This window comes from Argiope bruennichi, chromosome 5 (assembly GCF_947563725.1).
Source record: "Argiope bruennichi chromosome 5, qqArgBrue1.1, whole genome shotgun sequence".
Classification (NCBI taxonomy): Eukaryota; Metazoa; Arthropoda; class Arachnida; order Araneae; family Araneidae; genus Argiope; species Argiope bruennichi.
Window position 1 is genome coordinate 47563784 of NC_079155.1, and position 26352 is coordinate 47590135.

Below are 26352 nucleotides of genomic sequence, written 5' to 3' on the forward strand. Positions count from 1 at the left end.
ATATCAGAGTAAAATTCAGTTGTACTTATTTAATGATAATCTAGATTATTTTGTTCCATAAATATTTCCTATTTCTAATAAATTAAAAAAAATATTTCAAACATATTTAACAACAATATGCAAGATGCAGAGGTGAGCTTATTGAATTGTAAACTGTACACTCATAGGACGGATTCTCCAGAAAGAAACTTGATTACAGAAGTTTTACCCGTGAACGGATTAATCTAAAATTTGATAGATATCAACAATTTTGATGATAAAAAATACTTAAGCAATAGATCTCCTATGTTATATATAATTCTGACACCAAATTTTATACATTTAAACTTCTATTTTATTTATCTATTATTATTAATATTCGGTATAAACTATTGTAATAGTCAAAAAAATTCGAACTTGAGATTTTGACATATCTCCATGTTTTAAACTTCCCGAGTTAGAAAAAAACATTTTCAGCATTATGTCTTCCCATATGTCTGTCTATCTGTATGCGACAAAGATAAGTCAAAAACGGTTTGTCCTTCACGTAATTACCCCCGGAGGGCACCTCGAAATGAGGATGAGATACTTCCGGCATGGTGGTTGGATCTCGCCACCCTGGAGGGTACACTAATAGGTGGGGGATCTGACTCCTCCCATCAATGACGGGACGTACTTCCTTCGGGGAGGGTTGTACCGTGGCCGGTGACGGTCCTTAGGACTCAACCACAGTTCCCGCCAATGTTGCTGTTGCGGCGGTCCTGTCATTCAGTTTTCATGGTTTAAATCCGTGTGCCTTCGTGGCGGGGCGGAGAGTTAGATGGTTGATTTGTCCTTGACTTAAGATATATTATAGTAGTATATTATAGTATATAGTATTTATACCAAAACTGTAGATTTCTTTCAGATTTTTAGCAAAATTCAATTCAGAGGGAGTCTGTATTTCCTGTTGTTCGAATGTAAGTTAATACGATTATTACAAAACGCAAAGAGATAGATGAATAAAATCCGGTGCATAGATTTAACATCGACAATATAGACACCTATCAAATTTTGAGCCTAATCCAACAGAGGGGTGGCCATCTGTCGGTCTTTACTTTCAAAAGCATGTAAACGCGATAACTCAGAAACTTAGAAACTTAAATATATAAAATTTGGCATATCATTTTATGGCTACAATCATAATTCTGTGTCAAATTTTGGTTTCAATTGGTTTGAAAAAAAAGCCTCTAAAGCCCATATTAGATTATTGGACAGTATTAACCTCATGTCAGGTATTGATCACTGACGATCACAATGCTAGATTCAATAAAAACGTTAAATTCACATTAAGGTTAATATTTCCTACCGATTTTACATCAATCTCATGTAAGGCGTTCTCTGCCTTACAGAAGATGCGAAATTTTTTACGGGGGGGGGGGGATAGCACCTTTATTAGAGAGTGTGCGAGAAAGTTTTGCTGGAACTGCTCCAGGTGGATTTAGTTATCGTATACACATAGAGAGACGGACAGATGGAGGATTTCTTCAAGATGATTGCATTCTAAATTTGATGAAAATTCACGAACCGCATTTCTATGACCACATTTCAAATTTACCTCTATAAATTTATTAGAAAAACATAATTTCAGATTTTTTTCCCCAATTTATGGAGGTCTAAAACATTTACCAAAATCCTGAGATCGGATTTTTCAAAGATTAAAATTCTTTGTGTATTTTGGAATGAAAGAATAACAACGCTATCTTATTATTTTTATATCCATTATACTAATGCACTTTTTTAAAGCTATAGAATCCATAGCGCTATAGAAATAAACAACATTAAGTTTTGAGAAACTATAATAAAAGAATTTAGCAAAATAAGAGGAAGGGGAAAAAAAAAAAGAAAAAGAAATGATAGAGTTAAAACGTTTCTATGCGTATGCTTGAAAATTGAAAATGATGCTATATATATGTATAAATGACAATTTGATTTTAAATTTTTTTATTGAACAGATAAATGAATTATAAAAACATTCATTAAACAACAACAACTATGAATTTCATAAAAATATTTTTAAACAAAAACATTCATTAAACAACAACTATAAATTTCATAAAAATATTTTTAAATAAAAACATTCATTAAACAACAACTATAAATTTCATAAAAATATTTTTAAATAAAAACATTCATTAAACAACAACAACTATAAATTTCATAAAAATATTTTTAAATAAAAACATTCATTAAACAACAACAACTATAAATTTCATAAAAATGTTTTTAAATAAAAACATTCATTAAACAACAATTATAAATTTCGTAAAAGTATTTTTAAATCAAAACATTCATTAAACAACCATAACAGCAAATTTCATAAAAATATTTTTAGCACTCTTTTATAGCTTGGCTATGACGAGATGACGGTTTACCCTGAGATCGATACTTTTGTTGAGAGGGAAAAAAGTTTAAAACATACTTCAAGTCACGGAAAAATATTAATGTTACACTAAATAGGATTGCGTTAACTTAATATCGCCTTTTTGGTTATCGACATTATTGATAAAAGCAGATAAATGTGGCAAACTTTGATACTCGTTCGTCTCCTAATTTATCCAAATAGATTCGTCTGGTGCAAAATTTTGACGTCACAACCGTCAACTCATCAGAGCAAAGTATATATATATAAATTTTTATGTTTCCCATTTTATAGTCCAATTTATAAATAATTATCATAAATGATATGGAATCTTGAAATCAGAATGTTTCTTTGAATTTATTAACACATTTCGTTTCTCGTATCGAGTGAAAGCTTAATTAGATTTATCGGAAAATTGATTATTAAGTTCCTGTTGCGCTGTCATCGAGAATACAAAAGCGAAAAAAAAAAAAAAATCGGAAATTCAGCATTTCATTTCTGAAAATATAAAAAGAGTGTTGTCATCCAAAACGTACTAATGTATAAAATTTCAAAAATGTAGAATTTCATGCAGTGAATGAAAATCGATTTCAAAATTCCATCTTTACCATCGTGGAAAAAAAGTTTTAAAAATCACAGATAATGTTCAAATCTTTGGCATATTACTTCCATCCATTTTTACAGAAATTTCATTTAAAATATCAGATTCCAATTATAATAATTCGCGAGTAATATTTTATCACATATAGATCTTATCACAGATTGATTTTAAAAATGAAAATTAACAATGGAAAAACAACTTTTTAACAAAATTGATGCATATCAGGCATTATGATTATAGTGAAATCATTTTTCTTGTTTCTGAGGTCTTCTTAGTTTGATAATTGAAATTTTCATTGAAATCCATTCAGATCATCACCTATTAAGAAAAAAGAAAGTCGGACTTATTATTTTATTATAAAAACTATAAATTCAAGTTTAAAGGTAACCCTTTTCATGAATAAACAGATGCGTAGGTTTATACTTATCTTTTTAAAAATCTGATTTTAAAAAATTGTAGAATTTAGTGGGAAAAGATAATATATAAAACGGTAATTATTAGATCATAATTTTTAAAATTCAAAAATCATCTCTTATTTTTTTTTTGAGTTTTTTTTAAAGTTAAATACAGAAATAAAAAGACAGGAGTTTAAAAGCAACAGTTTTTAACTGTCAGCTCAAAAGGTAAATTTTGATTTTTTTTATAAGATGTTTTTTTTTATGCATTGGATAACGTACTTTCATAATTTTTTTATCATACCTTGTAAGAGCATTACTGTATATATCTATGAAATAAACGTTATTTGCAGGTATTTTACATTTCTTCTATAGAAGTTATTAAAAGGTCTTTCGAATTGAATATTTATTCTTTTAAAAATAAAACAGATTTAAATATTGGAAGGAATAGTAATATGCCTTATTTTAAAACAGTCATCTTGAGCGACCAGTAGATTCATCGAAGAACCTGGATTAGGGAGAAGCAATTGACTATCTGTAATTTCAATAAAACTTCTTATACAAAACTTAATGCTCATGTTTTCTTCAACAAAGTATTTTTAAGCATTAGATTGGTGATAGATGCTAAAATTATATGAGAAACTTTATTAAAATTACACATAGCCAATATTCTTACACCTGTTCTGTTTATTGAATGCATGAACTTTCCTAATAAAATTCCCTTCCCTGATAGCATGATTAAAATTTTAACTGCCTGGGCCATCTCGTTCTTAATAGAACATTTTTACTTGCTCATATACGTAGTTTAGAGATAGTAATCTTCAAATAATTTTAACTCGATATTTTCTCCACATTTAAGAATTTCCTGAGTTCGAAAAACATATTTTTTGGAAACTGTCCGTCGGTTTGTGACAAAGATAATTTTAAAACTCTTTGAGTAAGACGGATGGAATTTGTTACATGACCTTTAAACCAAATTTGAATTTCGAGCAAAATCCACTCAAAGGAAGTCTGTCTGTCCTGCTGTTCGAATATAAATTGAGACGATAACTACAAAACGAGGAGAGCTGGATAGATAAAATTCGGTACACAGATTTAATATTTATAATATAAACGTCAATTAAATTTTGAACCAAATCCAAGAAGGGCTTAACTGTCTATCGGTCTTTACCCTCAGAAAAATGTAAATGCGATAACTCAAAAACGCAGCTATTTAAATATATCAAATTTGGTAAGCGATTTTGTGACTACAAGTGTAGTTTTGTGTCAAATTTTTGCTTCAGTTCGATTGAGAAAAAGCTGTTTAAAGCATTCGATTTTCGTACACTGTTAACGACATGCCAAGGATTAATCACCCAAAAATTCGCCAAAGGTGCCACCATATATTCAATAAAAATGCTAAATTCTCTCCAAAGGTTCATATTTCGTAACTATTCAACGCCATGCAGGATGTCCCTGCTTAACACCTTTATTAGAGAGTATGTGAGAAAATTTTGGGGTGATCATTCTTGCTGGCTTTATTATCTAATGTCATTGTCTCATTTCGATTGTAAACTGTGCAAATATAGAATCTTTCTAAATCTTTATTTTCCATATATGTGTGGTGAATAGCATATAAGCTAGTTAACAACTACGCTACATGAGCATATTGTTACGAAATTTCCGGGGTTCGTTTGGATAGTGAAAGTTATATGGTGTGGAGAACGCTCAATCAACAAGCGGCAGTAGAAAATAAAACAACGACCTTTATTTACACGAAGACACACAGGACAGCACAAAGACGACAACTATATACAGCACACAATTATCTTCAGCCGAGACGTGCAGACAACAGCACACAACAAGATCTACTGCAGACAGTAGCGCACAGCTTAGTTCAGCACTAGCTTGACTCCGTCGCTGCTCCGCTAATCTCTGAAAGGCCAGTTCTTTACCGTCGATCCCGACTACTCTGCTCTGTCGCATCCGACTCCTCTTCTGTCGCAGCATAGACTGCCTCCTTTCATAGGTCTCAGGAGGCGGGGCTAGAAGCCTCTCAACCAATCAGGAACGTTCGAGGCGTATCTCGGTTCCTACTGGACGGATCGGGAAAATTCTCGATGTTTCGGGTATAATCTATTTTGGCGCAAAAGTCGTCAAATTCGTCGCCAAATGGTCGCCAAGTTCCGGGACCTCCGACACGACACCTGGACTCCGTCCAATACAGATGACTGTACAACTGTCTTTCTGATGATGGAACCAACTATGCTGGGAAGCAGAATTGCAGGTTTGTAACAATATGCTTTTGTATCCTGGTCATGGTACTGGACTGCGAACCACAAGGTCCCAGGTTCTATCCTAGCGCATCGCAAATTCTCTAAATTTGCATTTTTGTAAATTGCAAATTGGAAATGCAGAAATTGAATTTCTAATTAGGCCTTGGCAAATTTTAAATTGCACCTCTTTTATAGCTCGAATGATGTCGAACGTGTTATTCTACTTTTCCTATATTCTGTCCAACATTTTTTCTATAAATGTAAATTCAACATGTACTAACCATTCCTCAAGGTTTAATAATTAGACTATGGATTCGCTACCAATTCGACGACTAAGGAAAATTAGAAAAAGTATAAGGCTTAACAGAGAAAAAATTGCGCTCACCTGTACTAATCTACGAAAAGCATTTACGCAGTAGACAAAAATATGAATTGCTTCCTGGCCAAACCAGAGGGAGTGGTTTCTCTAAAACTTTCCAGTATATACTTTAATAAAGATGCTGTCCCAAAGAAGCCTTTCATAGCATTGGCGTACGATAGTTACGAAATATTAACTTTTGGCATGAATTTACTGGATATATTTTGTCATCCTTGGAGAATTATTTAACGATTAATCGTGAATATCCGCAAATAGAATGTGTGTTTTTGGACACCGATTTCTCGACCGATCGAAGAAGAAAAAAAAAAAAATTGACACAAAATTGCACTTGCAGTCACAAAATCCCATTCCTAATTTGATGCATTTAAGTCACTGCGTGTTTGAAATATCGCTTTTATATATTTCTGAAAGTACAGACCGACAAACAGTCAATCCATAGTTGGATTTGGCTCAAAATTTGACTTGTGTCCACACTATAAATATTAAATCTGCGCACCAAATTTTCTTTATCAATCTCTATTCGTTTTGTAATTATCGTGTTAACTCATATTCAAACCGCCAGACAGACGAACTTCCTCTGAATATATTTTATTCAAACTTTAATCCCTGGAATGCGGTTTATACCATCCAAAAATCTGATTTGTGCTTTAGACAAGTTTTTCTCAATCTATTGAAACAAAGATTTGACAAAAAAAATTGCACTTGTAGTCACAAAATCTTATACCTAATTTGATATATTTCAGTGCAGTTTTTAAAGAATTATGTTAACATGCTTCTGAAACTACAGATCGACAGACAGTCAACTCATTGTTGGCTTTCTTTCAAACTTTGACTGGTTGAGTGAAATACCATTATAGATGTTACATCTGTGTACCTATCTTATCTATCTAGCACTCTTCGTTTTATAATTATCGTGTTTATATTCGAACAGCCGGGTAGATTGACCTCCTCTGGACAGATTTTACTCAAAATTTGACTGATATCTGCAAAGTTGATGTAAATATCGTATATCAAATTTCATCCTTTTAACTCAAAGCGATTTTGAGTTATCTTTGGCACAGACAGACATTTCCTAAAAGTGTGTTTTATGAACTCAAGGAGGGCTAAAAAGCTAAAAATGGAGATTCATCAAAATATCGATTTAGAATTTTTGTAACGATTTCTATATTTTCTCAATATTATGCATACGTTAAATCAAAAAGAGCTACAATTCAAAATAATTAAATTATTTTTGATTGATACAATGTAAATGATTATATATGTAAAGTAAGAAATTCCAAAATGACAGCACTTACTTTAGTGGCAAAAGAGGCAGGTAGTCCTTCCAACCACCCACACTCCCGGGTCTTTTCTTCATCCACTTCTGGACTTCCCGGAGGGAGGGGTTGTCTGCATCCAACATGGCTTCGAGCTGCTTCAGATCCTTGATTTTTTCTTTCCCCCACAGGTCTGAGAGAGTCCTCAGGGCATCGCCATCTTCTATTAACTCTAGCATTTTATCTATAAAATGGGAAGGCAGGTCGTCTTGATCCAAACAATTGCCGACGATCTCAAGGATTGTACTTCCGTGGGACAAGATGTCGCGGAGGCTGGCACCTGAGAACAGGTCATTGGCTTTCGACCAGAGTCTGCTGAGGGATTCTCTCGTCTTCAGAATGTTCATGCAATCGAAAAGCAGCATCTCCAGAGACGCTTTTACGTCTTTTTCCCGCATGTACCGTTGGCACATGAGGTATCTAGTGTGGGTCTTGATCGCCTCGCTTTTACCCCAATTCCATAGACTAAGAATTTCTTCATCTTCTTCTATAAGTATTGCCTTCAGATGACTGATTCTGTCAAGAAGAAATTCAACTTTCCGATTTAGAAACTGCAGTACTTTCAGGTGCAAGTCAGTCGGGAAATTCATTTTTAGTAATAAATGTGTTCCTTCTTCGGTTTCTGAAAATTTCATCAAGGAGTCTAGATCATCTCGATCGCTATTCTTCTCGAATACGTCTTGCTCATCACTCTTAATTGAATTAAGGTACTTCAAAGCAACTTTGGGCTTGCTTGTGAGGTTTTCCAATATATTGCTTTTGTTTTTCTCCGAGGTGAAAATGTCAACCAGAAGTTGCCGTGCTTCTTCCTCAAATAAATGGTGTTCTGTAACATTGGCGTTCTGTTTCTTCTTCTCAGATAATGGTCGTAAAATTTTCTCTAGAGATGCTTTAGCATCACGAGAAGATTGCATATGCTGAGCTATCTTTTCTTTGATTGCTAACATCTCTTCCCCAGTGAACCAACTGAAACTTCGCGCATCATTAAAGAAATTTTTGACTATAGAATGGTCGATTATTCTTTCTGATTCTCCTGTTACCTCAGAAAATATACTATCAGTGATTTTACGCAAATCCGAGACCACTTTCATGATCTTCTGACTCTCGGAATCCAAAATATCAATTTTTTGTTGTCGGGATGCATTAGCTTTGTCTTCAAAATATTTGCTTAAATCGTCTACTTCCTTCAGAATATAAAGAATCTCATTCTTTTTAGGTTCATCACTTTGATTAGCTAAAAAAGCAAATAAGAATTTTAAAGCAGAAAGTTGCCCCGTTTTTTGAAACTTGTTATATTTTTCTACTGTAGCATCCCTTTCAATATAAGTAAGCAAGTTATTTGCCAAACAATGATATCTGCTTTTATTTTTGATATATATTTTTTTCCGTATGTGAGTTAGTTCATTATGCTCCCTTTTCATATTTTGTGCAACAGATGTATCAATATCTTTTGACTCACATAAACCTCTTCGAACCATATAATCTGTAATCCTTAATAACTGACTTGCATAAACCGGTTTAATCGCAGAATGCACCTGCCCAACTATATCTTGTATATTTCTAAATCTCATAATCTCCTTTTCCAAGTTCTTTTCCAAGTTCAATTTTCCTCCCATCGCTCGAGGTCGATATTTCGATAAACAATGATTCCGAATTCTAAAGAATTCTTCCACGACGTCTTGAGATAGACAAGAACATAGCAAATGGCCGATAACACTAGCACTTTCTGTCGTGTTCAATGTCTCCCCAATAACTTGTAGAGCACGCTCTATGGCCAAAACTCCTTTCATATCTACGTCAGTAATTGTGATATTGGTTGCAATATCGAGATATTTCCGGAGTCTAGCAATCAAGAATTCGTCCTTAATTTCTGGAAGATCTTTCAGACCCGAGGTGACTTGCATCAAAACAGAGTTTGGATTCTTTTCCTTTGATTCTTTCCTTGACTGCTGTTTTGGAGATTCTCCAGCGCCGCCTGTCGAGGGACATTTTAGTTCTTGCTCTACAACTTTTGCACTCTCTAAAAATTTAGATCTAAAGATAAAAGGAATCACGCGAAGTGCGCAGTCCTCGGGAGTGTGAACATGTTTTGTGCAGTAAACGTCGTGCAAGCATTTCGGAAAAAGTTTATAACCGAACACAGTAAGAAACAAACTATGAACGGCAGAATTCACTATCTCGGACGGAAGGTCTAAGAAAAGAAAGTTATCGAAAAACAAAAGACAAGTGTAATTATCCAAATTTTCATAATACTCACTACGTTGAATGAAGTTCTGAAATTTCCTATACTTATTTTGATCTGCCACAGTATCTTTTGCTTGGATTTCATTAGGGTAATCAAAATACTTTGGATAAAACTCCAAAAGTGATGTAATAATTTGTTTTCTTCTCATTAAATTAACACCATCATCATCAGTTTGTGGCATTTGCGCAGGATAATTCCTCTGCAAATCAGCGATATTTTCGACAACACGACGCTGATACTCATTAAAGCATAAAATTTCCTCGTAACTCTTTATAGCAATGCTTTTCTTAGTTCCCTGCATCGAGAAGCTTTTCGATTTGAAACAGTCATTCTGTAAAACACGTCCAATATTTATCAAGGCTCGGAGAATTTCTGTGTCTGGGTTCCTCGTTGTCTTATCCGAATGCTCGAAACTGTTAGAAGCATAGTCATAAAGAACGTGGAGAAGAAAAGTAGAATCCAGTCCCAGGCAGTGATAGAAAGCAGACAATCCACCTTCGTCCAGAGAACAAGGATCAGTGACAAATCCTGCCGCCTCTAACTTCCAAGCAATATAAGGAGAGGCATAAATTGATTGTACGGTTTCCTTCTTCGAATCTTTGACCATCAGAGATACCAAAAAATTCCCACTGCCATTGAAATCGTGTTGTAGTTCTCGGATTATTTGATGGTTTAGATCTGTTTTTTTCAAAATATGCCCTAAAGCATCCCGTCTTAAAGGTATCACGTGGTCAAAGCTCATTCCAAAAGCATATGTGTTTATCACTTTGTGATCACGATCTTGTCCTGGTGGTGGTTTAGTTTTATACATTTTATGAACTCCAGAATGTTTAAATAAGACTAATGTATCCTTGGCAACAGCAGGGGCATTTAGCTTGAATTTTTGTTTGTTTCCTTCTGAATCGATTTCATACACTTGTATATTGCATTTGAGCATTTTAGTAGCTGCCATTAATTTTGTGTCGTCACCCCACTCACCAGAACCTCTTCTCGTCCCATTTGCGAAGCGGTTGAGCCTCAAACTGAACATTCGAAAGATATTGGTCATGTCTTTGTTATGATAAAAAGAATGTTGATTCTTAAAAGGATTGAAATTCATCACTTGTTTTTTTATGCTTTGAGGGACCAACTTCTTGCCTTGGATTTTCTTTTTCTGCATCAGTTCTTGAATCTCCTTTTCGGTGCCAAGCAAACGCTCCATCCAGTCTGACTTTTCCGGCGAGGCTATCACAAAAGAGAGGACTAAAGACCAATACAGACTGTGGTCTGGTGGTGCGCTGATTTCCCACATTTCTTCGACGTTCGAAGTATTGTTTTCGGTAGACCATGACGACAAATCATGGAGTTTTGGTGGGAAAACGTACATTTTTCAGCTGACAGAACTATTCAATGACGTTCGTTCAGATCAATGCTGTTAAGGAATAAATTTTGTTAGCTTGTATTAGCGATAAATGTATCTTTATAAATTTAATACAAAAAGAGTTTCTATAAAAACATTTCTATAATGTATTAAATAGTAGAACTTTTAAACTATTAATACTTTTTATTTGGAAACTTTAAGACTTTAATTTATCAGTAACTTTAATATATATAGGCCCTTCACATTAAGAATAAAGTGGTACATTTACCATATGAATAAAATGCCTTTTGTGTACTATAACTAATAATATAGACAATATTATTCGCAAATAAATTACAGATAAAATATTATTTGCAAGCATAGTACCGTCGTGTAAAACGTCATCTGAATATAGTAAGTTTATGACTATTTATCTATTTTCTTTGCAATTAAATAGCACTGACGTGGCTATTACAAGGGAAGGTGATCAGTTGGGAATATTGCAGACTGCTGACATCTTTTTATAAATCTATTGTTAATTACGCTATATTAAGTGGGATGGACTCAAATAGCAAGTACAGTACTTAAGAATAAAACGTTATTTGCAGGTTGAGAATAAAGGGTGCTTACGTTTTACAGTAGCCCCAGGCTTATTTGGCAACCTAAGGATTACATCAACGTTGCGAAACTTGACTATAAATAACGAAACCGCCTTGGCGATATACATATGGTGATTAAATCTCGGAAGTGGCTATAATATTGTTATGGAATACCACCGCCGAGATTATTTACCGATTTTTCGGTCGATGAAATAAACAGTAATTCAGTGACAGACGACAACTTTTATTAACACGAAAACGGCAAATATACAGCCAAGACGAACACAGGAAATACACAGCAGTACATTACAACAAACAGTAGCCCACAAGTAGTAATTGGTAGTAATAACGACCACAACACACAAAGCAGCAGAGAGAATTCAGAAGAAGGAGGGAATATATGCAGTTTCACTCTATGATGTCTCCAAACGTCTGCAAATCTCCACTGTCTCCTCGCTTTAGCTGTATCCAACGGCCAACACACTACTACAAAATTGGCTACTCCTCACAGGAGTCGATGCTTCTTCCATAATAAACACCAGGACTCGGCACACAGCTCAATTCAGCAATCGTTTGATCTCTTCGCTGGACTGATCTAACTAATCGCCGTAGATTATTTACACAATTCAATACACGACTCGTTTCACGGCTACGATTGACTACAGCTTGAGACTACGCTCTTTTATAGAAAGAAGTGAGGGAAGAAAAGGTTCTGGACCAATCAGGGTGTATCTCGGTTCTATTGGCACAATTGCTAAAATTCTGGAAGTTTCCAGTAATATCTATTTTGTCGCCAAAGTCACCATATTCGTTGCCAAGCTCTGAGATCACTGACGCAGCACCCGATCAGCACCCAACAGAGCTGATCGTAAAACCGTCTTTCCAGTAATTGAACTAACCGTGCTGGGAAGCAACATTACAGATTTGTAACATTATGTAAGTACTGAAAAAACAAAAACATTGTCATGAATTCCCCCCTAATTTTTACAAACTTTTAAGGCTACATGCAAGTATTGCTGTTCGATTAATTGTACACTGTTCATTTTCAAATTTGTTTCTATAGGGATGATTTAAAGACTATCGAATATGTTTGTTATTCGATATAATGCATACTGTCATTCAGTATTTTATTTTATTTGATTTATTTCATGTTTACCTGGATGGAATTTTGTAATCGATTTTCATTCATTTTCATTGATGACCTTCAGTTTAGAAATTTTTGTTTTCTGTTAGAAAGAATATTTCAATATTTTCAGAATTTAATTATCAGTTAATAGATAAATTTAACTAAACTATTTGCATATATCAACACTTGATAGTAAATGTTTATAAAACAATTATAAAATTTCATAATATAATAGTGTATTAATAAAAAGGTTTCTTTAAATATTTTTCTTATTTCTTTTTATTTCGAATACTTCTTATTTAATGACATGAAATAAATTATAATAGGAGATGTTTTTATTTGTGTTGTTATAAATTAGGTTTTGAAAAAACGGAATAAAATTAAGTGGAATATTAAAGCTTAAAGGCATATATTTTAAATATGATTGCCAATAAAGTTCTTTTATTTTTGAGAAAATTGATCATATTTCTGCGCAAAGGATATAGCTGGTGTTGACCATGGTCGAACCTGCCACTTGATAGTGTTATTGAAATCATGTAGGTATATGGTAAGAGAAGTTCAGTATGATGGATATCATACAACGATGCTTTATACTATAAGAAAAGACACGAAACAGAAGTATTAAAATACAATAAAAGTATTTACAAAGACAGTATTTGCATAAATCATATCATTGTAGTAGACAGCAAATTGATAATTAAACAATAACACACCACAACAGCTTTCTGGATAAACCTATTTGAAAATTCTCTATTCATTTCCACTCTTCAAAGACAGAACACATTCGGCTGACTGAATCTCATGCGTGCGCCTCATCTTATATAGCTTCCGAGACAAGATATGAAGTTTTTAAGAGTTTGGCTGTCGAGTCCTAATATCGCCTTAATCGTAATCCTTATCGTCAAAATTCCTGCATTTTCCAGAATCTTCATTTTTGTCACCAAATACTCGACAAGTATGTCATCCATCGTGGAAGTCATTTACATAGCAACCATTCAGTATCCGTAAGAAATATCTGTGAAACTTTTTTATTACTATGAGACTAATTGAATAGGACAGAAATATTATAGATTTCGTAATAAAAGACTATTAGCGTGTACTCCACTAACAATCCAATTAGAAGCAGTGATAATCTAAGAAGCAGAGGCAAATATACTTTTATTTTTTTAACGCTGTGGTTTTTGAAAATTTCTAGTGGATTGTTAATATAGTATTTTTTAAATGAAAATTAACAATGGTGCTGTTAGAACATTTTAACTATGGACTGGGTATTTCCGTTAATTGATATGGTTGTTTAAAATTTCTTTCAGGTTATAAATTTATAGACTAATGAAATTGACAAAATTGCAAATTTGATTATTAATTAGACGATATTTAAGTGCAATTTCATCACTCAACTTTACAGCAAATATTTTTCTCCGGTAAAAATTAAATAAAATTCAGGAGCAACTGATTTAAGGATAAAAGAAACAAAAGTATCATTTGTTTCCATCAGAATACTAAAAATCTCAAAATAGTATTAATAATATAGTAGGTGCAATGTTTGCAAACAATCGCTTCCATATTTTGCTATTTAGGTTTAGTTATAATTTTCATTTTCGTTTTTCCTGGTATTAAGTTTCTGGAGAAATATGCGGATTGGTGCAAAAAAGGAAAAGACAGATTTTGGTTAATTCTCCGGCTGCTGCAGCATATTAAAGTCTATTGCCTATCTGTTAAAAGATCATTTCATAAAACAGGGGGATATGTGCCTTCATCACCCGCCAAGCTTTTTGTTTTCTCGTATACGTAGTATAGAGAAAATATAATAATGGTCAAAAGATTCGAATTCGAGATTTTGACGAATGCCCACTGTTTTAAAGCCCCCTGAATTAAAAAAACACATTTTGGAAAAATGTCAGTATGCTGTGTGCGACAGAAATAACTCAGTAACGATTTCAGCTAAACGAATAAAATTTGGTATACAGACTTTACACCAAATTTGTAGATATTTATAAAATTTTAAGCAAAATTCGTACAGAGGAGGTCTGTCTGTACAGCTGTCCGATTATAAATTAACTACAAAACAAACAACTACAAAACCAAGAGATCTATATGAATAAAATTCAGTACACAGATTTAACATCTGTAGTCTGGACACCAGTCAAAATTTGAATCAAATTCAACAAAGAGTCGATTGTTAGTCGGTTTGTACTTTCAGAACCATATTAAAAGCTATAATTCAAAAACGCCAATGAGTTACATATATTAAATTTGGCATGGGAATTTTGTGACTATAAGTGTAGCTTTTTATCATTCTTTTTCAATCGGTTGGGAAAAACGCGTTTAAAATAGAAATTCGATTTTTGGATGCTATTAATCTCATTCCAGAAATCAACCGCTAAAAAAACTTGCTAACCATCATACGATAGATTCAGTAAAAAAGTTAAATTCATGCCAAATGTGAATATTTCACAACTATTATACGCCATTGCCATGCAAAGCTTTCTCTAAGATAGCATTTTTATCAGATAATATGCGAGAAAGGTTTGGAGATACCACTCCAGCTGGTTGCTTTCATTATCATTTTCAGGAGCGCCAAATTTCGTCGCCAATCTTCTGCCACAAGTGTAGGGTATTCCCCGTTCCAAAACTGCGAAATCCGCTTTCTTAAAAAGTGCGTTCCGTACACGAAAAATGTAAAAGAAGAGAGTATTGTAATCGTAAAAAAATTCTAACCCCAGCTGCTGATAAATTCCATGCTCAGAGAATTCTCGAGTCCCCCTTTGGAATTAATGATAACTAATCAGTATTCTTGGCAACTTGAAAAATGTTTCAAGTTACATAAAGTGATCAGATTTGAGCGAAACCGTCTGTGACCAGTTATCTACCCGTACCCGTGAGCACTTAGATACAAATCAGAAATCGGGATAGTGTAAGCTATTTCAACATTTTTTAAAAATACATTTGTAGAAGAGTTAGATTATTAAATAGGCAGAGTAATGGGCTTATAACGTTAGAGTGTGTTTTCATTTGATTATGAATTCTTAGTAATTGAACGTATTTGAATTAAAATCAAGTATTGTTTAAATTAATTCTAATCATTATTCTGGTAACATTTCTAACTGTAGTAATATTTCATTATAATAAGTATCATTTGCAAGCTTTATATTATTTTATTATTCCAAAAAAGATGGTGATTTATAATTTAAAAGATAATCCGATTCTTTCAAAAAATTATTTAGGTTGTGTTAAGAATATTTAATTTATTTATTTATTTTACTATTTTGTTTAAAATTATATTTAGATTGCAGTAATGCTTTTTTTTATATGCGATATATTGAAACGAATATTTTAAAAAATGATTTGCAACCAAGCATTTTGTTATTTCAATTTGTTAAAAGTGGTAACATAAAATGATTTACATAAATAATAAATTAAAATCGATAATAAAAATATTTGATTTTGAAAGTTTCTTGGAAAAATGAAGTGGCTAGGTTTACATTGTCTAAAGTCTCTCAGAAGGCTTAATTAGGAAGGCTGATTTTTTTGGTTAATTTAATTAATCATTTAAGCGTACTGAAATGATTATTCCCGGGGGGGCAGTATTCTGCTCTAGGATACCAGTGCAAAACTATTAAATATATGATATTCTTGTGGTCTGACTCACAGGTAATTCAAAATCGTGAGTTAAAGGCCTGAAGTGTGTGTGTAGTGTGGAAGTTCAAAAGCCAAATGCCTCGTTATTTACTTTTTGTTAAAAGTTAATTACGAATTTTAATTCAATAATTACATGCAATTTCAAATTCAGATTTTAATAAATCCAATGACCAGTTATTAAAAAAGTTAATTGATTAAAAAGTTGTTGTCAATTGTTGTAATTGATTTGTCAACGTTTATAACTGCGTTAACATTCTCCATACAAAACAATAAAATATTAGAAAAACAATAAATTATATATAATTACGATTTCCAAAAAAATCGATGTTCAAAATTATTAAATTTTTATCCAGAAAAAAAAAATTATTCATTGATTATCCAGATCATGCTGCCATCTAGGAACATAAAAGTGCAATAATTCAGATTGTCCTGTCTTTTGATTATTAAAAATAGATGTTTCTGCTTTCATCATCGAGTCGGGGGAAAAAGATTAACACAACTTTTTTAAAATTTCGCCTATTTGATGACAGTAACTTAGAAGTAGTTATATATATATGTATATAATACATATAGCTATGATATATATATAATAACTAACATATATATATGTGTGTGTGTGTGTGTGTGCTTAATGATATCTATTAATCTGAAATAAGTCTTAATTAATTTCCAAATTTTAATCTTAATTTAATCCATTTTAACTTCATCTAAAATGTCCTCTTATTTCCTTATCCAAATCCCTTTTTTTATTTGTGTATGTCGCATAAAATTTCTATGTATCGATCAAAAAATTTTCTCATAAAGAAATTAGTTATACCGTTGAAGTCGAAAAATGATTATCGATTTCGTTTATAAGATTTAATATAAATTAAATATGAAAAAAAATGACTGTTTTACCAATTTTTGCTGAAATAAAAATTGTTGGAAAACTGAGAATCGTTTATGAAAAAGCAACAAATATTTGTCGGTCAGATGTAAGTTATTCTCAGTTTCTATGGTCTGAAATTCTTTCCCTAACATAGAGAAATTTTTTTTCTTTAAATTCAATTTAACATTAAGCTTTTAAAATTATCAATGAGATAATCAATGAAGAGAAAATGAGATGAAATGAAAGAGAAGTTCGAAATAATTAATGAAAAAGTGAAAAGCAAAATGAAGCAAAAAAAAAAAAAAACATTTTGCAAAAGAAGTATATAATTTTTATAGACAGGTCTCCAACAATTTTGAAACATTGTCCGTATACATTCATTTTTAAAAATTAATTAATTTCAAGCCTTCTTTTTAGCACCAAAATATTAATTATGTATAATTGATTTTTATTAGAGAGTAATCAAAACTTTACAGTTTGTTTTTCTGCATACTGTAATTTTCATAAATCGAATTTTTCCCAGGAAATTTCGAGCTCGAATACAAAACTATCGACCGCAATTTTGTGATGAAATTATATTAGAAGATATTCGAAAATAAGTTTTCTGGTAATTTCCGAGAAATATCGCATCAAGTGCTATTCAAAAATTTTGAATTATCTCTGAAATTTCTTTGAGTTATTTTTCTCGGTTTGAAACACTATACATTTTTTTTTATCTGTAAAAGTGTTGATAAAATTATTAAATCTCTAATTAATGGCAATCCTGTTTTTATGAAATTTTGTTTAGCCTCACTTATTTCATGTTTTTAAAAATGGAACTTTTGAATTGGCTTATCTCTTGCTTCTTGCTGTTGCAAAATTTTGAATTTTTATGTCTTTAATGAAAATATAGGTAATATGGATACCTAATCTCTCGGTTCTCGTATGGATCTCCTTCCAGATGTCCGATCTCGTGCTGGGATATGCCTGTATACAGATGGAACTCATTCATACGCATAAATACATGCATGTACACATATGTAAACAACATAAAAACAAATGCTTATTTATACACATGCACACACACACACATACAAATGTGTACAACATATAAAAATATAGATACATGTATATATATTGTTGCAGAAAGATCAGAAAATTTTGTTTAAATCAATCAAAATCAGAAGATTTGTTTAAATCAGAAAATTTTGTTAGTTTATTAGGTAAAAAAGTCCAACAGGCTCAGTAAAGGTTAAGTACACTTTATTCTACATGAAAGCATGAATATACAACATCAAAGCACAGAAGTAGCGTATATAAAACAGCACTTGCAATAAACAACAACACTCAAGAAGCAAATGGGTAATAAATAATCGTAACAGTACAAAGCGCTCAGACAGATTCTCGCAGGAAACCAACCCTCCAATAGAAATTTCGTTCAACTACTCACTTAAGCTCAACTCAATTGCAAACTCTCCTCTGGAAATACCTGATTAATAGTTCCTGTAATAAGTCAACGAATGTTCTAGAAGGATATTGTATCTTCTCTTCTAATTTATGGACCTTCAAAATACCAAACAGTTTGAGGAACTTTGATTTTTGTCGCCAAAGTCATTAAATTCGTCGCCAAATCTCCAAATAAACCCAAACCCGGAAGATCATTGACCCGAGATCTATTCAGCATTCATTAGATGTATCTGTAAAATTCTTAGGAGACTCTATCAGAAGATTTACTGCGCATGGAAGTAACGTTTCAAATTCATAAAAAATGTTTAATTTTCATTTTCTAGTTCAATTTAATTTAATTTTGCATCTATACGGCATAGAAAATTCAGAAAAATAACCGATAAATATTTATAAATAAACCGACAAGTAATTACCACTAATGATGAATTTGATGGAAAAATATTGAGTTCCAATTTCTAAATATTTGTAAAATAAGTTTGAAATTAGAAGGGGGAAAAAAAGCAGAAAATTATTAAAATAAAAAAAAATATCTAATTTTTAAAACTTTAATAAAAATGCGTTTTTAAAAACTGTTCTTATTGCATTTATTGGCTAAACATTTGCTTCCCCCCCTTTCTCAAATATCATAAATTGTTTTTCATCATTTAGCTATATTTTCAAAAAGTCTGAACCATCTAGATTACAATACGAGAGGAAACTATACTCACCCTTTCGTATCGGTGTATTCTCGAGGTCTCAGTTAAAATTTTTACTGTTTCCGAACTCGATGACAAAGTAAGCAATGAATACGTCATCAAGCTCCCTACGTCAGTACGCAGGCGCTCTGTTGAGAAAAAAAATTTGCTGTCGATAGAAATTAGTTGATAACTCCGTTTTAAGATGGTATGAATAATTATTATCAGATAAATGCGTTGTTTGTGGGGCGTTTCAGTTTCGTTTTTTAGCAAGATAAAAATCGTAGAGTCGGACCAGAAATTATCATAAATTTGAAATTTGCACAGTTTAAAGTAATTGAAATTTCGTGTTATGAAATATCATGTAATACCATCTAATAACATATCATGTAATTCGAATAAATATATTTAATAATTTTATTTTAATTTCTTTTCGGTTTTTCTATTTGGGAAGAGCTTCTAGTGAATAAAACCTGTAAAAAGTCATTAAAAATTTTTAAAATGAGGGAGATGGTATAAAAATACGGTTTATTAAATTTTGCTGATATATTATGGGTACTTTTTCGTATCTAATATTTCATTCTCGTTAAAACAAGTGATTATTTAAAGCTGGACAAAAAAAATTATATTTTACAAAATTTCGAATTTAGAGAAATCGCGTCAAAAGACGAATAAAGCAAGAGAGAGGATGAAAATTTTTAAATTAAAAATAGCCATAAAAATTTATTTTTTACATTTAAAAATTTTAATAAAAGAATCCTAGTTAATAGAATGAATAACTATTGAATAATTTAATAAATATGAGGATTATAATTATACTTCGAAAAAATTAATGATTTTAATAAATAAGCAAGTAATTACAATAAACAGTTTGCAGAATTACGAAAACAGTAAGCTTTCAACAAAACTTTAAAATAAACAGAATTTTTTTAAAAATGATTTTTTTTAAATTTCTTTTTTTAAATGCAAAATGCTTTTATTCTCTCTCTTTCCCCTTTTTTACACCCTTTCTTTTTCGATATAATTGTTAGCTTGTTAAATAAGGTATATCAGATACATTTGTTTTTAACTAAATAAATTCGAATTGTTGATGATTTTACTAACTAAGGTGTTATAATCCCTGTGCACTTAGCTGAACATCTTCAAGAATCACACTGTGATTCTTTTCGAATTACTACATGATAGCACCTCGATTGCTGCCCGTCGCATTGTTATGTCTCATAACTGTACTCCTGTATTTCGGAAATATACACAAAAAATATTTTACATCTTTTTTTCGGTTATTCTGACTAGATCTTATGAATGATTCCCAATGATTTCGATTTATAATCGAAACTGCTAGCTTAAACTATTTTTTTTTTTTCGTACTCTTCAACTCCAAAAACGTTGTGTTGTTTGAAATTTTCCGCAAAGGTAAGCTTTCAAAGAACTCGAACCTGTAAGTTGTTGCCAAATAACGATTAATAAATTCGGCCTGATTTCACGTCCACTTAAGCATTATATATATATATATATATATATATATATATATATATATATATATATATAAATAAAGAGAGAGAGAGAGAGAGATTAATGTTAATAAGAAGCTCAATGAATCTAAGAAAAAAATCGAATTACCGATGGATATCAATGGAAAAAACTTTGAATTTGCAAACTCTTTGCATTTTCTTTGAACAAATACAAATGTATTGTTATAAAATATTTTTATAAGAATCGAAAAATATAACCATAATAAAGCTAATTTTTTTCTTCTTTGAAATTCAAGAAATTAAAGTGACATGATGACTTTGACGACAAAAATGAAAGTTTTGAAAAATATATGAATTATGGCGATATTTCTAATAGGAGCTGAGATCCGCAGATTCTTATAGAAAATTTGATGTTCTATTGGATGGTTGTAAAGAGCTAAACATTTACACGATGATTCAATTAAAAATTTATTTTGCTTAATGCTTTTATTGATTAGCATTCAGGTTTTAACCTTTCTAATACATTTTTTTTTAACTTTCTGAGCTAGAAAATTCTGCAAACCTCTCCCTCTCCGAAAAATTTTCCTGCCTTCTATTTGATCCCTTCAGCTTTGACCGGAATCCTTCCTCTAAATTTCCAAATATTTCTTCCATGTCCTTTTCAGATCTGTTTGAATTATTTTTGAAAATTAACTATACATTTAAAATTCAATATCCACCTCAGATACGATGCAACCTCATTGGCTCCCGCCTCTTGACTACTTTTCCAAAGGTTAGGCATGGTTATCTCATCTTTCAGTTCTCTCTCTTCATACTCCAAACTCATGTCATTTTATGAACGGCTATGTACTAACAATTGTACCTAAAAGCAGAGGTAGCCTCCTCGGAAGCGGAAACACGTCAGAACAAGTATTTAATTATTCTTTGGGATATTGAACTTTCTAGCTAGACTTCTAGCGCTGTTGATGTATATAAAAATTAGTCGCCTTAGACGACCAGTTGGATCGCCGGGATGTTGATTATATTTGTTTTCTGATAAATCGTTTAGATATAACTTCAGGTTCAGGATTCCACTAAAGTTTGACATTAAAGTCGTGTTGTTTTAATTGTCTTACTTAAGTTTTATTTTTTGTGTACATGAACCTTTCTACTGGAAACAGCCCATAACATCATAGCACATTTAAAAATGTAAATATCCTGTTCATCTATCTTCTGAATTTCGCAATATTGTAACTTTATTTTTTATCCGTCTTATAAACTACATAGAATTTAAATCACAGATTAAGAATCTTTCTTCTTCAGCTTTCAACAATGGAAGATAATTAGGTGATTAAATATTTAATGAAACAATGAAAATGATTTGAATTTCAAAGCAATACTGCAAATGATTGTGTACAATTTGGGGGGGGGATGAAAAAAAAAGTCGAAAGTCAGCAAAATTTCTCTCGATTATTAAATTGGTATCATTAAAAAGAAAAAAAATATATATTTTAAAACGGTATAAAATTCATTTTTGTGTCTTAATATTTTCGGAAATTATCGCAGTAAAGTGACGAAATTCAGTTTAATTTTTAATTCGTTAAAATTTCAAATCAAAATCGCTCGGAGGTGCACATACCTACCTTCCAAGGTATATATGTTTTAAATTTGGTACCTGTAGGTCAAGAAATCTGGCTTGTAGAGCACCAACATAAACACGTGTGCACATTCATCTTTATTATTACTAAATCTAATTTGCTGTTTGTGTATATGTTGTTAATTTCTAAAAGTACATTATCTATATATGCTTTAGTTATGCTTGCTACTTGTGCTTCGCGTTTTTCTGTTTTATAAGGTATCATTTACCCTTATCGAGCCTCCCTCGGGGGGGGGCACCTCGAAATGAGGATGAGATGCTTCCGGCATGGTGGTTGGATCTCGCCACCCTGGAGGGTACACTAATAGGTGGGGGATCTGGCGCCTCCCATCGATGACGGGACGTACTTCCTTCGGGGAGGGTTGTACCGTGGCCGGTGGCGGCCCTTCGGACTCAACCACAGTTCCCGCCAATGTTGCTGTTGCGGCGGTACGGTCATTCAGTTTTATGGTTTAAATCCGTGTGCCTCCGTGCGTGTCGGAGAATTAGATGGTTGACTTACCCTTATCGAGCTTGTTGCCTTCTCATCGTACAACCACGATTTCTGTAACAATGTAAATACATGAGAATTTAATTAGAGACGAAATTTCTAAATAACTGGCAGGGGAAAAAAATCTATAATAAAAATACTGTTTTCTAAATGTAATAAATGTAATTTCTAATGTAATTTTCGAAATGCAATTTACCATAATCAATTTACGCGAATTTATTTTCTATATAAAGAAATTTTATATAATATACAACCTTTTTGATAACCATAACCAATTTATTTTTTATTATTTGATAAATGCAACCAATTTTCTTGTGAGATCTAGAGCTAGCCGTCTTTAGCGACCATCTGGTTAAACGGGAATGTGGTTAATTTCATTCAATGTTCTCGTGAATATGTTCCCTTATGTATAGTTTAATGCTCCTGATTTTATCAACAAAGCATTTTTTAAGAAATACATTATAACAAGCATTAAAACCGTATCTCTTTATATAAAAATGATCTAAAATGTACAATAACGCTCTTTTAATGTGGATTTTTTGCATGCTCGCATGCATTGTGTAAATGCATGCGAGCATGATCAACAATTAGTTTTTACTAATTATTGATTTATTAGTTACATTTTATTTACAATATTACAAATTAGTTACATTTTGTTTACAATTTTTTAAATATTGCATTGGAAAAGTTTAATGAGCTGATGTTCATATTATTTTTATTTTCTATTTGGCTTTGCATTTTTGTAGAAACGTACATTTCAGCATTTTCAGAAAAGAATTTTTTTCATTCTTGAGATTGATTCATGGCATAATTTTACAATATTTTAAATATCTTAAACATTTTTTTGAATAAATTTATACACTTAATTGTTCATTTTATCATATTTATTTTAATTTTTGATGTTTATGTTTAGCAGAACTCATTATTTAAGGAAGTTCAGAGATTTTTTCCCCCCCCCCAAATTTATGCCATTTCTGACATTTTTCTGTTGGTGGATCACTATTAGCTTGGTTTTCGTAACTATTTTTGATTTGAGTGCTCGAATACATTAAAAATTGAGAAGATCCCTCAGTAAGGAAAAAAATTGTAATGTTACTATATATTTATATCTAAAGTTTAATAAAAAAAATAATAATGTTTTTGTTTTTTTATTTCTTAGGCATTTTGTCAATGTACATGAAATTTTCTACTACAACTTTCTTTAGCAAATCTGTGGCAAGTTAATGTGTATGAAATGCTATACTAATAATTTTTGTTAATTAATCTCTAGTAATGACATCTGACTTGCGGATAAGATAAGAACCCTTGACAGGCACATCTTCTAGTTATTTAAATACTTATTCTACCTGTTGATACTTTGGTTTTAATCGTATGTTTCGTATTTCTAACTTTGGAATTTTGAAATCGATTTTTTTTTATTGATATCCTCGTGTTCTGAAATTTTTCCTGACAAATATAAACCATTGAAATTTTAGATAACTTAGTTATCAATTAATATATTAAATCATCTAAAACTTTGCTTAATGACGTGGTGCCATCTAGATTCTCTTTGGGAAATATTAATTTTATAATAATGGTTTATGAAATATATTAACAACCGAAATTAACAAAATTAAACAGTTTTTAAACACAATTTTATTAGCGTATCAAAAAATAGGAATTAAAATTTTTTTTTTATCGGAAAACGATATTACTAAAAAATTAAGGCAATAAAGACATGAAGAAGAAATTCCATATCAGAATCTCACCATTTTTCGTTTTTGCTTTGATACCTGTATTTTTGATTAAAAAAATAATGAAAAAAAAATTAAGAATATTGTAAGAAAATCAGAATTACAATATTTATTCTTAGAAGAACAAGACTAATAATAAACAAAAAACAAAAACTCTATAGCAACAAATTTTCAATATAGTTGATCTATATAAGTGAGAGTAATGAAATCTTTCTTCTTGGATTTCTTAAATCTCCTTATTTTGAAAATTTCTATTGAAGTCCATTTAAACCATTACCTATCAAAGAAATTATTTTATAACAAAAATCCTAAAATTCTAAAAATGCCAAGCTTAAATTTAAAGATTTAAATACATATACATATTGTAAAGTATCCCGTTTCTCGCACCTGATAATTGGTATTTCCGGCCAGATGTATCACCACCTATTAATACCCCTTTAGTGCCTCCAGACTGCCAGATGAGGGATCCTCTTCACCAATTGGCTCATTGCGTCTGGTAATTAGTTGTGTCCAGATAAAGAACCACGCGTATATTTTTCGTCGTTTCAGGAAAATCCATCGTATCTTCAAGGGGGAAGAGCATCAAACCACCCGGATACTAAACGTTTTTTCCATTGTGACGGAACTATAATTAACACGTGTTCGGGAAGAGTCAGCTACAGGGATGGATCATTAACGGACATTCCCACGATCGATTGGAGACCATTGAGGAAGCATTACTGAACAGTTATTGGGTGATAAGCAGCTGAAGTGCACCAATGTAAAAATGAGAGGCGGAGATTTGACGGGAAAAAAAATGCGAAATTTTTTGAAGAGAAAAGAAGAGAAGAGAGCAGCGTGAGCGGTTTTGAAAGCGAAAGTCAGATAAGCTTCGTGTGATTCGGATTCTGAGTTAAGATCCACCTGATGAAGATCGTTAGATTCATAGAGCTACCCTTGGAGTAGACGGATAAGCTAACAGCCTGTTAGTTTTACTTGCGGTGTTATTTCATCGAATTGATCGAGGAACTATTCATGATTAACTTTCAACTGTTGAGTAAATTTTATTAATCATATTAACCTAGATGAGAATAAGTCGTTCTTGTGTGTATATATATATATATATATATATATATATATATATATATATATATATATATATATATATATATATATATATATATATATAAAGGAATTATCTGTAATGCTACTCTCTTATTTGATCGGTCAGGATCAAGTCATTGAAATAGATATCTAAAAAAATGAATTTTTATCTTAAGTATTTTTTTCAAGATTTGACTTAAACCTCTAACATTTTTACATTTATAATTAAAAATGACTTCAAAAATTATGGAATTCAGAAAGAAAAGATAATACATAAAGTTAGAACCGTCGAATAGTTATTTTATAAAAGCAAATAATTATTTATTTTCATTACATAGTATGTTCTGAAGTTAGATGTAGAAAAGAACACAAAATATCTATTCAGCTATAAAGCAAATTTTCTTTTAGATTAGGACAGTTTAGAGGATTTTTTTTGAGCATTAGAAAATTTTAAACATAGAAGTTGCCATAATTAATTATAATTATTATTTATTTTTATTATTCATAGTTTATTCTTTGAATGGCAACATTGTTTGAATTCTAAAAATGATGTGTTCTTTTGTTAAGACAAAATAAAAAGTGTCGTTAGTAAAAAGGTTGAAATTACACGATCATATTGTGGTTATTTTTATTTATTTTAATCTAGATCAAATTTAGTTTATAAGATGATGGTATC

The 26352-nt window shown here is 31.5% G+C and overlaps 2 protein-coding genes across 3 annotated transcripts in view; one reads left to right on the forward strand and one right to left on the reverse strand.

The window, feature by feature from the left end:
• Positions 1–1963: 1963 nt before the first annotated feature.
• LOC129969561 (uncharacterized) lies at positions 1964–25075 on the reverse strand. 2 transcript variants are annotated; one of them, XM_056084185.1, is made up of 3 exons: positions 24981–25075; positions 7306–10982; positions 1964–3299 (listed from the first exon to the last, which is right to left on the reverse strand). In XM_056084185.1, the coding sequence occupies exons 2-3, from the start codon at positions 10935–10937 to the stop codon at positions 3296–3298; spliced, it is 3636 nt and encodes a 1211-aa protein (XP_055940160.1). In that variant the 5' UTR covers positions 10938–10982; positions 24981–25075; the 3' UTR covers positions 1964–3295. The 2 variants fall into 2 exon arrangements, with proteins under 2 accessions (XP_055940160.1, XP_055940159.1); XM_056084184.1 differs by lacking the exon at positions 24981–25075 and adding an exon at positions 19296–19363.
• Positions 15400–26352, forward strand: part of LOC129969563 (cytosol aminopeptidase-like) — a 41618-nt gene continuing 30665 nt past the window's right edge. Inside the window, exon 1 of the mRNA XM_056084188.1 lies at positions 15400–15549. The gene's annotated coding sequence lies outside the window, so the exon portion shown is untranslated. The remainder of the gene's footprint in view (positions 15550–26352) is intronic.

Bases quoted from the DNA above. Each gene is read 5' to 3' on its own strand.
- LOC129969561 (XM_056084185.1), bottom strand. From the start codon at position 10,937: ATGTACGTTTTCCCACCAAAACTCCATGATTTGTCGTCATGGTCTACC.